Here is a 15,706-nt window from a genome sequence, read left to right as displayed (position 1 = left end):
GATGGAGTTTCGCTCTTGTCACCCAGGCTGGAGTGCAATGGCATGATCTTGGCTCACTGCAACCTCTGCCTCCCAGGTTCAAGTGATTCTCCTGCCTCAGCCTCCCAATAGCTTGGATTACAGGCACCCACCACCACGCCTGGCTAACCTTTTGTATTTTTGGTAGAGACGGGGTTTCACCATGTTGGCCAGGCTGGTCTCAAACTCCTGACCTCAGGTGATCCACCCACCTCGGCCCCCCGCAGTGCTGGGATTACAGGGGTGAGCCACTGCACACAGCCCCTTTTTTTTATTTTCACAATATAACTTTGGACTAGATTCCTGGAAATGAGATTGTTGAGTCAAAGGGAAAATGTGTGAGTAATTTTGCTACTATTGCCAAATACCCCTCATTCAACTTATTTTTCAATCTTTTAATTTTTAAACAGAAAATATATGATTCAAAAAATCAAAAACAAAAGTCAAAAATGGTAAACATATAGCAGAGAGCCCCATCCCACCACGGTCTCCCACCTGCCTAGATCTACTCTGCCCAACCCAAAAGCTCCTCACTGTAAGCGACCACTGTTGTTGGTTTCTCACATTTCCTTTCAAGTTGTTTTCTGGGAACCTGTGTATGTGGAAAGAGATAGAGGGACAGAGACAGAGAGCATTTCTCTGACTTTATTTTTTTGAGACAGAGTCTCACTCTGTCGCCCAGGCTAGAATGCAGTGACGCCATCTTGCCTCACTGCAGCCTCCACCTCCTGGGTTCAAGCAATTCTCCTGCCTCAGCCTCCCAAGTAGCTGGGATTACAGGCACGTGCCACCACACCCGGCTAATTTTTGTATTATGAGTAGAGATGGGGTTTCACCATGTTGACCAGGCTGGTCTCGAACTCCGGACCTCAGGTGATCCACCCACCTTGGCCTCCCAAAGTGCTGGGATTGAAGATGTGAGCCACCACACCCAGCCTGACTTATTTTTTAACTTTAGTAGCTAGATGCCATATACACCATCCTACACTCTCAACCCTATAGAGTACTGCCTCCACCAGGGACAGGAGACATTTCACCTGCTCCTCCCTGCAACCCAGCAAGCCAGCTGTTTCTATCCCCTACAATAGCCTGAAGCTCAGAGTGCTCAAGTGACTTTCCCTGAGTCACACAGTAAGTGACAGAGCTGGGTTCAGGTTCGAGTGTGCCAGCTGCAAGACTGTGCCCTCCCCCAACACCCTCTGTTAGCAGCACTGCTGTTCAGTTACAGGGCTTGACTCCCTGGGCGTCTGCGCTCTAAGGGGGAATTGCATGTCCCAGGAACCCAGGTCCAATGCTCACTCCCCAGAACACACCCGAGCCTGCTCAGGGGAGCCCCGTCTGCTTAGAATCTGAGACTAAGGACCTAGTAGGGTAAATCAACACTGAAGCTGACTCACAAGGAGAAGGCCCAGAGACGTCATAGAGAAGCACTCACCTCAGCAGCTGTGTATACCTTTGAGAATCAGAGATCATCATGAAAGGACTTATGGTCCACAGATTGAGCCAGCTCCCAGTAGGTCCATGTGCAAGCTCCTTCACCTTCCTGAACCTCAGTGTTCTTTTCTGCAAGAGCATAGGACAGTGATTTCCATCTACTCCTCACTGTGAGGATTAAATAAGGCCAGGCGCATGGGAAGAGTGCAGCAGGTGGAAGCCCTTTTGTGTGTTGAGCTGAGCACTAAAGTTACATCCCACAACTGTGCAGAGCCCAACCCCGTTAGGGCAATGAAGAATGCAAAAGCACTTTTACTCTCTCGCTGGACCTGAGGCAGGGAGGCCTCCTATCCCTAAGCGGCCTCCGCTTCACATGCAGCAGGAGAATTAAAAGTGGCTCACATCCCAGGGTAAATATTTTGAAACAGCCACAGGAAGCCGTGGCCCTGCTGCCATCTTGAATTCAGGCGTCAAGCTATAGGATGCTGAAGTCAACAGCGTGACTCCACAAACCGCGCTTCCATTACCCTGTGCATTTGTGCACGTCCTCTGGGTCATTTTTGTGGGTAAGGCCCGGTGATACTGTTTTAAGGCACCTGTAAAGGCACCCTTTTTCCTTTATGTTTTTTTAAATGGTAGGGATTATAATTGGCCTAAGCCCAATACGTAAAATATTTACCCAGATCTTATACTTGCTGGGGAACACACCACACAATTAATTCTAACAGCATAATTAATTTGAATTTACATTAATTAAATTAAATTAAAACATTAAACTTGTTTCTTAATCTACTCCAAAGAAGTTCAGCAACATAATTGCTATGAAACAAGATAATCGAAATACGGAGGATATTTAACATACTTATTAAATGCCACTTAGTATTTCTGTTTAGTATTTTGAGGGTCTAATTAGTGTCTAATTAACTTGCTATAGGCTATCTTTTCACAATACCAATTAAATTTCAAAACATCCTTTATAAATACACGGCCATGAAAAGGAGAAGATTAAGCATTGTTATAGGCGTGAGTTAATCGGGAGACATTGGCGTGGCATTGTTTTATATCTATAAATACCCGTGCTTATTAAAACTCATCAAGTGTTGCCTTTCCCCATTAATTGCTATTTAATCAACTTCAAATAAATGAGGAAATCTCTGAAACCAGCTGTCATTATTGGAGACAGATGAAGGGCCCAGAAACAGAAGCGTGAGGTGAGAGCAGGCGGGAGGGGCGGGGGCCGGGTGCAATCTGCAGAGTGGGGATTAGCGAGAACTTGAGGGATTTTCAGATAGGACTTTCTTGCCGATGCCCCCCCACCCCCGGCTACTTGATATTTAAGATGGAAATCCCAACTTGGAGTGTAAGAGGACAATAATTACCCACAAACTGAACTTCCCAGCTCTGCAGGAAGCAACCCTTGGAGAACTCCAATAAGGAAGGTGCCCCAGCTCACATGGGGCAAGATGTAGGAGCTCAGGGCTTGGAATCCCAGAACCAGCTTCCCCCTACCTGTGTGAGCCTCTGTTTCATCATCTGTAAAATACAGGGTTGGGCTGGGCACAGTGGCTCACACCTGTACTCCCAGCACTTTGGGAGGCCGAGGCGGGCAGATCACTTGAGACCAGCCTTGCCGACATGGTGAAACCCCATCTCTACTAAAAAGGCAAAAATTAGCCTGGCGTGGTGATGCACGTCTGTAATCCCATCTACTCCAGAGGCTGAGACAGAGAATTGCTTGAACAGAGGTTGCAGTGAGCCTAGTCCCACTGTATTCCAGCCTGGGCAACAAAGTGAGACTCTGTCTCAGAAAAAAATAATAAAATAAAATGCAGGGCTGGGCTGGGCACAGTGGCTTACACGTGTAATCCCAGCACTTTGGGAGGTCGAGGCTGCAGTGAGCTGTGCTCATATCTCTGTACTCCAGCCTGGACAGCATAGTGAGACCCCATCTCAAACGAACACAGGGCCAGCTTCATGAGTATGCCACCTGTGCAGTCGCACAGGGCCCACGTTTAGAAGGACCCCACAGTTAGTTAAATGCTTTGCTGCTGTCATCTTAAAATTCTTAGTCATTTTTGAACAAGGGGCAACATTTTCATTTTGCACTGAGCCTACAAATTATGCAGCTGTTCCTGGTGAAATGCCTGCCTCCTGGGTCTCTGTGAGAATCAAGTGACAGGCGGCTCCTGGGAAGCACCCAGCATGGTGCTTTGCATGAAGTCAGTGGCTCAAGAAGTGGAGAAGTGCCCCAAAGTGAACCCTGATGTCACGCGGTTCCCTGCACTGCCTGTCCCTTCCCTCTGAGCAGCCTGTGGGAGAGAGCTCGGCCTCCTTTGGAGCTTTCCTGAAGCCCTGTCTGACTTGCTGGCCTCTCCGCAGCTGATCGCCTGGGAGCCGGAGCAGGAAGAGGAGGTTACCATGGTGACCGCCCGGCCTAACTTTCAAGACAGCATCCACGTGGGCTTTGTGTCTGGCTTGAAGAAGTTCACCGAGTACTTCACCTCGGTGCTGTGTTTCACCACCCCTGGAGATGGGCCACGCAGCACCCCGCAGCTGGTGCGCACCCATGAGGATGGTAGGCACCCCCCAGCCCTGCACACTCTGCCCCACCCAAGGCCAGGCTGGGCACCCCAGAAAGAAGGGCAGCCCAGTCTTGTCTCCCAGATCACCACAGCCTGTCTCACAGATGGTGGCCTCTCTCTGGCTCTAACTGGCCTTGTGGGGTGGGGGTCCTTTTGGGGTGCAGTGCCTGGCCCTGTAGGACACCTGAGCTTCAGTGATATCCTGGACACGTCGCTGAAGGTCAGCTGGCAAGAGCCGGGAGAGAAAAACGGCATCCTCACAGGTAGGCATCACAGCGTTTCTGAATCGGAGGGCAGGACTGGGCCGGGAGAGGCCAGAGCTGGTCCATCCCCTGCCGTCCTGCTACTTTTCACCCAAACCCTTGAAGCCAACCCACTGTTTCCCAGAGACTGCTCACAGGAGGCCCTCGGTACCTCCACTTCATTACACATCCCAGAGTCTCCAGCCCCACGCCTTCAGCCACAGATCTCAGTGACTGCCGTGATGACTCCCTGTGTGTCCCCTGCAATTCCCTGAAGTGGTGGCATCCCACTGAGGCTACACCTGAGACCCAGGGCAGGACCCCAGCAGCTCCCACCTCCCGTGGCCCCATTGCTCCCAGTGTGGATCTAACTGCCAGCCTAGTAGAGAAGTGAGAAGTGGAGTTGAGGGTCAGGCCAGCTCGTGGCCACAGCCAAGCTCATGCCAACACGAGGGCTCTCCCCAGGGTACCGGATCTCCTGGGAGGAGTATAACCGAACCAACACCCGTGTGACCCACTACCTGCCCAACGTGACCCTGGAGTACCGCGTCACGGGCCTCACCGCACTCACCACCTACACCATCGAGGTGGCCGCCATGACCTCAAAGGGGCAGGGCCAGGTGTCAGCCTCCACCATCTCCTCTGGGGTGCCCCCAGGTAAGTGCCCACTCTTGGGGCAGGACTCGTGGAGTTTTCCTGAGCAGCATCCTATTCAAGAGGTCCCTTGTCAGCCAGGCGTGGTGGCTCACGCCTGCAATCCCAGCACCTTGGGAAGCCAAGGCAGGCAGATCACTTGAGGTCAGGAGTTCCAGACCAGCCTGGCCAACATGGTGAAACCCCGTCTCTACTGAAAATACAAAAATTAGCTGAGTATGGTGGTGCATGCTTGTAATCCCAGCTACTTGGGAGGCTGAGGCTGGAGGATCACTTGAACCCGGGAGGTGGAGGTTGCAGTGAGCCGAGATCACACCACTGCACTCCAGCCTGGCTGACAAAACCAGATTCTGTCTTTAAAAAAAAAAAAAAAAAAAGGGCCCCGTGTCTTTCAGGAATACCAGCATTCTTTCCACAGGCTCTCCCCTTTCCTTGTGCTGTGTGGGTCTGGATCCTCTGAGAGCAGGCCAGATTCTGGGGATCCCAGGCCTCTGGACTGCGGTTCCCCTGGGCCCCTGCTGCTTCCTCCCACAGCTCTCAGAAAAGCAGAGGCCCCCTACCTTGTTTCATTTCCCCACCAGTCTCTTCTGTCACCCATTTCTCACCAGATTCCACACCAGGCAATGGTATCTGTGATTCAGGGGAAGAATTCCCACTGTCACCCAGAGTCCACCTTGGATTCCAGCATGTGGAAGGGCTGGTTGGGAGGTGGCAGAGCACAGTGGGAATACTCCTAAGCCTGGTGCAGAGAGCAAGCCAAGGTCCACTCTCAGCTCTGCTTCTGCCAAGCTCTGCAACCTTGAGCAAGTTACGTGTCCCCTCTGTGCCTCAGTTTCCCCATCTGTATATATGGAAAGTTGGACCAGATAGCCATGTGGTCCCATCCAGATCAGTCAGGCAGTGCTTGTGTGACCTGCCAACATCCCTCCACCTGCTGCTTAGATGGCTGGGCCACCTGAGCCTTGGCCAACCCCCAGTGATGATTACAGACAGCTATGCTGGCAAATATGTATGTAGTGCTCACAGGGGATGGAGCTAGGAGTTTTGTACACATCAACTCATTTTATACACACAGCAACCCTGAGGGAGGTGTTATTATAATCTTCATTACCAAGGAGAACATGGAAGCACAGAGAGGTGGATAACTTGTACAAAGACACACAGCTTATATATGAGTAGTGGAGTTAGATTTAAACTCATTCTGACTCCAGAATATCTGTTCTTTCTGTTCTTCCTGAGCTCTTAGAGCCTCAGGGTTCCTGGCCAGAAAATAAGCTTCCTCCTGTCCCTACCCAATCTTCCCGCCTTCCTGAGCTGTCATTAGGTATAGGAGGTGTGCAGGGGTCTGTGCGGATGGAGGGGAGGATTGGTCCCGTTTGGTTTCTTTCTCAGCCCAGCTTGGTTTTAATGCAGCTTTCAGCTTCGTTCTGAGCACCTCACTCACATCCAGAACTGCCAGGAAGAAGGAGCCATCCTGACCCCTGTTTCCTGGCCCCAAGAGCCTCCTCTCGGCCCTGAGAGATCCCCCTTGGCCCCCAAATCTGTCTCAGCCTCCTTGTGACCTTGGTCACATTGGGGTCACCACCTGAGACGTTGCTCACCACCACGGTGATACAAGCGGGCTAGGGATGGCTGCTGGCTGCTTGCAGAGGGCAAAATGCAGCCAATTGACCCAGACCCTCTGTCTGCTTTGATTCCTAAGAGGTTCTGAGGTAGCATACTGTGGATAATTAACATGGTTAAGAGACTGGTTATACAATGATAAAAGCTTTAGGTTCCAGGCCCAGGGTAAACACTATTAACAGGTAATTCCCCTTTGATCTCCCCCTGAGAGGACCATCCAGCACAAAGTTTACATGACTAAATAGAGTAGAGACAAAGGGATGTGGGGTAAACAGACTTAAACAGGAAAAGCCTCTCCCCTATCTTCCCAAATGGACCGCCGGCTGCATTCAGCTTGCCCCAGTAAAACCCTTCCACCTCCCAAAAGGTTTGAGACTAATCTATGACTTTTCCCAATATATCTTTAATATTTTGCCAGCCACACCGAGTAAATATCAACACCTCCTGGCAGGAACACGGTCCTCCGTAAGACACAGGAACAAAGACTGCGGGTGGAGTGAGGCCGTGGCTGTGCTTCTCCTCGGACATTTCCAGGAAAAGTGTGACACACAGCCCCCTCCATGCCCCAAAGTCCCGTTCAACATGGAGGGCCATTCTCACTGGATCTTCTTCCTCACCCTGTTCTCCTTTTCCAGAACTGCCAGGGCCCCCCACCAACCTGGGCATCTCCAACATCGGTCCCCGATCCGTGACCTTGCAGTTCAGGCCAGGCTACGATGGGAAAACCTCCATCTCCCGCTGGCTGGTGGAAGCCCAGGTAGGGCGGCACTGAGGCCTGGGTAGCAGCCCCCAGCCAGAGCACTCCGTGCTCTTGAGTGCAGCATCTTATGTGTATTCCAGTCTGTGTGAATTTTCATGTACAACTATCAATGGCCCATTATATCCCCAAATGCTCACACTTCCCAGTATTTTCTCCAATCCACTGCCCTCCCCACCTGTGTACATGGAAAACACACACACACTACAGTCCCCTCCTGGGTCTGGGGGACCTAGAAAAACACCTAGTTTCTGGAATATAAAAACATCAAGGGCCAGGTACGGTGGCTCATGCCTGTAATCCCAGCACTTTGGGAGGCCAAGGTGGACAGATCACAAGGTCAGGAGTTTGAGACCAGCCTGACCAACATGTTGAAACCCCGTTTCTACTAATAATACAAAAATTAGCCGGGTGTGGTGGTGCTTGCCTGTAATCCCAGCTACGCAAGAGGGTGAGGCAGGAGAATCACTTGAACCTGGGAGGCAGAGGTTGCGGTGAGCCGAGATCATGCCACTACACTCCAGCCTGGGCAGCAGAGCAAGACTTAGTCTCATAAATAAATAAATAAAATTATGTATATATATAATCGGCCTTGGCTGCACCCTGGAATCATCAGGGGAGCATTCAGAAGTACAACACCTACATCCCACCCAAGAAACTCTGATTCTGATATAGCTGGTTTGAGGGGCAGCCTGGGTCTCTGGAAGTACCCCGGGTATTTAGGAGAAACCTGGGCTGATTGTTAAAAGCACAGATTCCTGGGCAGTGTCCCACGGATTCCGACGGGCCTGGGAATATGTCGATCACAAGCATCCTGAGAGACGCTAGGGCAGGAAGGCTGAGTCACACTTGCAGCCATGTGTAGGGGCCTGCAAAGATGGTAGCCCCATTTGGTGCCCTCCATGAGCCCTGGGATCTGAACCAAGTCCTTCCCTGGCAGGGGTTATACCTCCTAGGAGCTGGGCTCAGAGCGCTCTGTGGGCCTAAGGTCCTGCCCTTTTCCAGGTAGGTGTGGTCGGGGAGGGAGAGGAGTGGCTGCTGATCCACCAGCTCTCCAACGAGCCTGACGCCCGATCCATGGAGGTGCCTGACCTCAATCCCTTCACCTACTACAGGTAACAAGACTGGGCCAGGGAGGGGACAGCGGCCCCACGGCTGGGGGTGGGAGGGGGCCGCAGCCCAGACTGGGACAGGGTTGGGAGCTGGGGTCCTGCCCTTACCATCTTCCTCATCTCTCTCCCACCCCAGCTTCCGTATGCGCCAGGTGAATATTGTGGGCACCAGCCCCCCCAGTCAGCCTTCTAGAAAGATCCAGACTCTGCAGGCACCCCCTGACATGGCCCCAGCCAATGTGTCTCTGCGCACAGCCAGTGAGACCAGCCTGTGGCTGCGCTGGATGGTGAGGCTCCTTCGAGGGCAGGGTGGGACCTCTCCATGAGCTCCAGTCAGTGCCTCCCAGAAGGTGATCCTCAGAGTTCCTACAGCTCCTTTCTCTTTTCTCTACTTACCTGGTTAGTTGCCTGATCATCAACATCTTAGCCAAATGAACAAACGCCCCCCATGAGAGGAAGAAGCCAAAAAATACTGTATACTGAGCATTGCCAAGTGCCAAGCATTTTACATTTTTTATCCCATTTGATTCTCCCAGGAATCTTACAAAGGACACATGATTATCCCAATTTACAGCTAAGAAAACTGAGGCTCAGGGAGGTTAAGAACTTGCCCCTGGCCACACAGCTCCCAGTTGGCGGGTTTGGGATTCAGGTGCCACTGTGGCATTCAGAGAGTGTGCCCCAGATTAGGGCTGTGGGTTGAGGGTCATGACCCTGGGCCATCCTGCATGAGGTGGTAATTCTAACACACCAAGGCTTCCTCTCCTCCCAGGTGCTGTCCTGACAACAAGCCTGTGACAGCACAGTGATCCTGGTCCTGTTTTTTTGTTTGTTTGTTTTTTGACATGGAGTTTTGTTCTTGTTGCCCAAGCTGGAGTGCAATGGTGTGATCTCAGCTCACCACAACCTCCGCTGCCTGGGTTCAAGAATTTTCCTGCCTCAGCCTCCTGAGTAGCTGGAGTTACTAGAGGTGCACCATCACGCCCAGCTAATTTTTTATATTTTTATTAGAAACGGAGTTTCACCATGTTGGCCAGGCTGGTCTCGAACTCCTGACCTCAGGTGATCCACCTGCCTCGGCCTCCCAAAGTGCTGGGATTATAGACGTGAGCCACCGCTCCCGGCCCCTGGTCCCCATTTTGCAGATGAGGAAACTGGGGCAGAAGGGAGGTCAGATAATTTGCCCAAGGCCTCGCACATCCTCCCACGTGCTTTCGTGAACCGCGGGGCTGAGGTCCTGACGCAGGGAGTCTGTACCGGCAAGTCCACAGCCCTAACCATTGGGCACACTGCTGTCTCATCCACCAGAGAACAGCAGAGGCCATTTCTCCCCCAGGCCCTCTGCAACATCCTTTCCCAGCACGGGTCCCACAGAGCAGCCATCCCAGGAGGCGCTTGGAGCAAACAAGAAATTCTTGGACAAATAAATGACCGCATACCATAGCTCCACAGAGAAGCCAGGAACACTAGCGTAGCAAGAGCCCTCTTGACCCTATGGAACCCCTTTCTTTCCATGTAAGATCCTACTCATTGCGCAAAACACAACGTGCAAACACACCTCACCGTGAAGTCATTACTGCTGTTCCCTCGTGCAGACAGCTTGATGCTAACGGCGGTGAAAGCACGTGGCACCATCCGTCCTCGATAAATATGAGTTACTAATTGCAGTTCCCTTCCCAGGGTGGCTGGCACCTGAGCAGAGCTGCAGAGCTGCCTCGGCCCAGCTCAGTGCCCCATGCACAGTGTGGCATGCCCCCCTCCTGCCCCTTCGCTCCCGGGCATCCCCACCCAGGCTGGTTCCCTGCTTCCTTCCTGAATCTTGCTTTAAGGTTTGCAGCTACTAAAAGGTTAGAGTCTGAGGCTGAGGGCAGGGGCTGCATGGGGGAATAGAAAGGAAGTTGCCACGCAGTGGAGGGCCCCGAACACCTCTCAGCCCACGCTTAATGGTGCGTGGTCCATTACCTTTCCTTAGCAGGTAAGGGAACATGCACTTGAGCCCCATCTCCAGCTCTCAAGCCCATTGATTGCTATCTTAATGGTCTCTGGTCGGCTTCACTAAATGTCTGCAGGAGGGAGGATGTGTGGGATGAGCAGGGGAGGTCAGGGCCGAAGGTGAGGAGCGGAATAAAGCGGGTCAGCCTGTGTGAGCCTGTGGACTGCAGGTCCTCCAGAGCCCCAGGAGAAGCAGAATCAGGGCAGGTGAGGGATGGAGACGCCCCCACTTCAGCTCTGTGCCCTTCAGAGGAGTGGAGACCAGGCCCTGGGCTCCCCTCCCCATGCTCACACCCCCACTCTCACCAGCACTGTCCATTTCACCCACCCAACCTTGAGCCAGAGACCACAGCCCCACCAGCCTAGTCCGAAGGTCCAGCAAAGAAATCTGACTTTTCCTTTCTTTGAGACTCAAACAAGAGGAAGAGGCTGGTTAGGTACGGTGGCTTGTAATCCTAGCAGTTTGGGAGGCCGAGGTGAGCAGATGGCTTGAATTCAGGAGTTTAAGACCAACCTAGGCAACACGGTGAAACCTCGTATCTCCAAAACTTAGCAGGCATGGTGGCACATGCCTATAGTCTCAGCTACTCAGGAGGCTGAGACAAGGGGATCGCTTGAGCCCAAGAGGTTGTGGTGAGCTCAGATGGCACCATGGCACTCCAGCCTGGGAGACAGAGTCAGTAAATAGGCTGAGCGCGGTGGCTCACACCTGTAATCCCAGCACTTTGGGAGGCCGAGACAGTTGGATCACGAGGTCAAGAGATCAAGACCATCCTTACCAACATGGTGAAACCATGTCTCTACTAAAAATACAAAAATTAGCTGGGCGTGGTGATGTGTACCTGTAATCCCAGCTACTCAGGAGGCTGAGGCAGGAAAATCACTTGAACCTGGGAGGCGGAGGTTGCAGTGAGCTAAGATGACACCACTGCACACCAGCCTGGGAGACAGAGCAGACTCTGTCTCAAAACAAAAATAAAAGAAGGGAGGCTGAAAATGCAGCAGGAGAGACTGAGGTTTGCTGGACAGAAGGACTTCCTGACTGGCAGGTGCCCCGTGCATCCTGCTCTCTGCCCACACTCGCTCCTCCAAAGGCAGCCAAGAGCTGAGACCAGGTGTGGCAGGCAATTAAGTGTGTGCTGGCAGCAGGAGTGACGGAGGTAAGCGGCAGAGACAGCAGAGCCAGAGGTGGCGGTGCTATCAGCATGTCGGACAGACGTCCTCTGTGGGTCTCCTGACTCCCTTGGCAGGGTAATAGATTTGTCACATACGTAGTAGAGAAAGGATGCTGCTTCTCCATCCTCCCTGCAGGAAGATAAGAGCCCATCAGAAACACAATCACACAACCTAAGCCACACTCGGGTGAGAGAGCCTCATGTGGACACTGACCGGGTGACCATGGGATGGACACCCCTGAAGGCTCCCTGGAGGAGGGGGTACCAGGGCAGTTCTTCCCTGCACAGGGGGGCCTGGCTCACAGTAGCTTTGCCGCCCCTGCCCCGCTGCAGCCTCTCCCGGAGATGGAATACAATGGGAACCCGGAGTCCGTGGGCTACAAGATCAAGTACAGCCGTTCAGACGGGCACGGCAAGACACTGAGCCACGTGGTGCAGGATCGTGTGGAGCGGGAGTACACCATCGAGGACCTGGAGGAGTGGACAGAGTACCGTGTCCAGGTCCAGGCCTTCAACGCCATTGGGAGCGGGCCCTGGAGCCAGACGGTGGTGGGCAGGACCCGGGAGTCAGGTACCGGCCCTGGTACCCAGCCGCCCTGTAGCCTGCCCCCTCCTTGGTCTCTGTGCCCTGCGGGCTATCCAAGGGCTTGCCAGGCTGAAGCTGTTGTTCAAAAACAGCCTGAGCTTATTTCCTCTGCTTGTGCTCGATGTCACAGTGATGTTGCTGCATCTCCCAGCACCTGCCACTTCCCTGCACTGTGCCTGCTCTTCCCATACTCCCAAGGCAGGTCAGAGTGACCCCGCCTCTGCAGGATGGCTGGGTAGTCTCCACCATTCATGCTGCCCACTTCCCTGCTCACAGCTTTAACCCTGACACCCAGTGGTGCCTGAAAGATCCCAGTGGAGGGATCGGGAAAAGGGTTAGCTCTCAGAACATTCCAGAATCACTACCAGAAGCTCCTACGGGCCTGCTCAGGGGACCACAGAATATGAGCCCAACATTCAGGCAACCCTTATCCATCCACACGTAGTTCACTGCTCTGTGGCTTTTTCCCGGCACCCACGAGCAGCTTTCCTGAGTCGCCCTAGTCCCTCCCCCAGCCCTCTCTGCTGTGCCAGCAGGAAATGCAAGCTCATCTAATCCTAACCTGAGCAGAGAATCCTGCGGGCAGGCTCATCTGAAATTGGAAGCAGCATCTGCAGCATTCCAAAACCAAAGGCCACCTTGGTGGGATGGTTTGCAGTTTGGGGTCCATGTGTGCCATGTTTCTTCCATAGAGAGGCCACATCAAGCTGGCCCCTCCCTCGGCCTCCCGTCCTGGTCCATGTTCCTTACACGGTCAATATTGGGTCCTGAGTGCTTTCTCTCCACTCCCTTCCCCCCACAGTCCCCTCTTCCGGCCCCACAAACGTGTCTGCACTGGCCACCACCTCCAGCAGCATGCTGGTGCGCTGGAGCGACGTCCCTGAGGCCGATCGCAACGGACTCGTGCTGGGCTACAAGGTGAGTTCTGGAATCCCAGGAGGTGGGGTCCCTGCACTGGCCCCTCCAGCCCCTCCATCCAAGGGGCCTTGTCCTTATCACCCTTTGGGTCTCTGCCTCCTAGAGTGGATACAGGGAACCCACCTGGTGTCCTCGCCAGTGGTCACCATGGCAACCAGGAGTCATCCCTCGGGTGGGGAGGCACCCAGAGAGCACCCAGGTCCTAGGGCCACTCCACCTCTTCCAGGAGGCCATGCCAGATGCCCCCAGCCTCACTCAGCTCTCATGGGCCCAGTTTTGACTTTCATTATCTTCTAGAATCCCTTTTAAAAGCTGTGCCTAGCCACATGGTCCAGCCGTGGGCTAGAAGTCGGGAGACATGAGTTGAAGTCTCAGCTCTGCCACTGCTAGCTGTGTGACCTTGCAGAAGGCACACCCCCTGCCTGGGACTGTCTTCCCACCTCCATGCCCTCTCAGGAAACTTCTCGCTCTGTGACTGAGTCCGTCTTTGTGTCCCCAGCTCTCCGGGTACACTAGCTTTGCAATTACCCCCGACCCTTGGGGCCAAGTCACTCTGAGAAGCCCAAGTCTACCCAACCCCCCCACACCAACCCCGGGAACGAGGCTCAGGAAAAGTGCTGATGGGTGAGACCCAGGCCCGAGGCCCTCACCTGTGCTGGCCATGACAGGTGATGTATAAGGAGAAGGACTCTGATGCCCAGCCCCGATTCTGGCTGGTGGAAGGCAACTCGTCTCGCAGTGCCCAGCTCACCGGCCTAGGCAAATACGTGCTCTACGAGGTCCAGGTTCTGGCCTTCACCCGCATCGGAGACGGCCGCCCCAGCCACCCTCCCATCCTGGAGCGGACACTGGATGATGGTGAGTCCAAACTCCAGCAAGCCTGGGGAAGGCTGGGAGGGGCTGCCCTTCTTCCTGCCCATCGGGACTTGCCCTTCTGGGATCAAGCTCTGCCCCCTGGGGAGCCATGGCCTCAGATGTCTCCTTTAGGGACAGGCCACTCAGAGCTACCAGCCCCACTGCAGGGGATGCTAATTGCAGCCCATGTATCCCTGAGGACAACGCGGAAGCAGTTTGACATCTGATTCAGTCTCTTGGTCTCTCTGCAAGACAAGTGTATGGAATAGGGACTTTCACCAGTTTTAATTTACTTTTCTGTTTTCTTTCTTTTTTTTTTTTTTTTTTTTTTTGACCAGTCTTTTTCTCTTTTTCCCTTTCTTTTTTTCAGTGGTATGATCTTGGCCCACTACAACCTCCGCCTCCAGGGTTCAAGCAACTCTCCTGCCTCAGCCTCCCAAGCAGCTGGGATTACAGGCGCTCGCCACCATGCCCAGCTAGTTGTTTTTGTTTGTTTTTTTTTTGTTTGTTTTTTGAGACAGAGTCTCACTCTGTCACCCAGGCTACAGTGCCAGATCTCAGCTCACTGCAACCTCCACCTCCCAGGTTCAAGCAATTGTCCTGCCTCAACTTCCCAAGTAGCTGGGACTATAGGCACATGCCACCATGCCCGGCTACTTTTTTGTATTTTTAGTAGAGATGGGGTTTCACCGTGTTAGCCAGGATAGTCTCAATCTCCTGACCTATGATCTGCCTGCCTCAGCCTCCCAAAGTGCTAGGATTACAGGCATAAGCCACCACACCTGGCCTATTGTATTTTTAATAGAGATGGGACTTCACCATATTGGCCAGGCTGGTCTCGAACTCCTGATCTCAGGTGATCCACCGCCTCAAACTCGCAACATCCTGGAATTACGGGTGTGTGAGCCACCGCACCCGGCCAGTTTTATTTTATTTTTTACTACTTTGAGTAAAGGTATGTGAAAGTGAAAGTCTATTTCCTGGACATACGAACATGCTGATCCTGTTTGCAAAAGAATGTCACCAGCGGACTGCAGGCATTCACCCCTGTAGCAAAATTCCCCGTCAGAAGCTGACCAATGCATCCCTTGCGCACCGCCCACCTCCCCACACACGCCGCCCCTACTGCCCACCACAGACGTTTGCAGGAGCTGGACCAGAGTGCAGAGGGAAGCCCAAATACCATATGTTTGTGTATGCCAACATTATTAATCAAGCTAATGAACTGTTAAATATGTTCTATTCTCCTGCCTTGACAGATATACCCTTAAAATGACCTAGAAGGCCAGCCAGGTTCAAGTTTAGAAATCTCAGGCCCAGTGCAATGGCTGACATCTGTAATCCTAGCACTTTAGGAGGCTAAGGCAGGCAGACCACTTGAGGTCAAGAGTTTGAGACCAGCCTGGCCAACATGGTGAAACCCTGCCTCTACTAAAACTACAAAAATTAGCCAGGCGTGGTGGCACATTGCCTATAGTTCCAGGTACTGGGAGGCTGAGGCAGGAGAATCGATTGAACCCAGGAGGCGGAGGCCGCAGTGAGCCAAGATTGCACACTGCACTCCAGCCTGAACGAGGGGGTGAGACTCTGTCTCAAAAAAAAAAGGAAATCTCAGACATCTTGCCATTCTGTGCTGGAATGTGGCAACACTGAAAAGTGCCCCCTCCCCAGCTGTCTTCCCCTACCCTCTGCCCTGTTCTCTCCCTCCCCACCCTCTGCCCTGTTCTCTCCTCCCCCACCCTCTGCCCTGTTCTCTCC

General features: G+C 53.1%; 1 protein-coding gene across 1 annotated transcript in view; it reads left to right on the top strand.

Annotated features, from left to right (window-relative positions):
• SDK2 (sidekick cell adhesion molecule 2) overlaps window positions 1-15,706 on the top strand; it is a 318,487-nt gene that overhangs the window by 243,543 nt on the left and 59,238 nt on the right. Inside the window, exons 19-27 of the mRNA XM_037741077.1 lie at window positions 3,832-4,027; window positions 4,199-4,297; window positions 4,742-4,933; window positions 7,189-7,310; window positions 8,316-8,425; window positions 8,559-8,709; window positions 11,923-12,160; window positions 12,978-13,093; window positions 13,762-13,951. Coding sequence (XP_037597005.1) covers window positions 3,832-4,027; window positions 4,199-4,297; window positions 4,742-4,933; window positions 7,189-7,310; window positions 8,316-8,425; window positions 8,559-8,709; window positions 11,923-12,160; window positions 12,978-13,093; window positions 13,762-13,951 — 1,414 coding nt within the window. The remainder of the gene's footprint in view (window positions 1-3,831; window positions 4,028-4,198; window positions 4,298-4,741; window positions 4,934-7,188; window positions 7,311-8,315; window positions 8,426-8,558; window positions 8,710-11,922; window positions 12,161-12,977; window positions 13,094-13,761; window positions 13,952-15,706) is intronic.

Source organism: Cebus imitator, unplaced genomic scaffold, assembly GCF_001604975.1.
Source record: "Cebus imitator isolate Cc_AM_T3 unplaced genomic scaffold, Cebus_imitator-1.0 Scaffold93, whole genome shotgun sequence".
NCBI classification, from domain to species: Eukaryota; Metazoa; Chordata; class Mammalia; order Primates; family Cebidae; genus Cebus; species Cebus imitator.
This window is presented reverse-complemented; position numbering and strand designations above follow the sequence as displayed.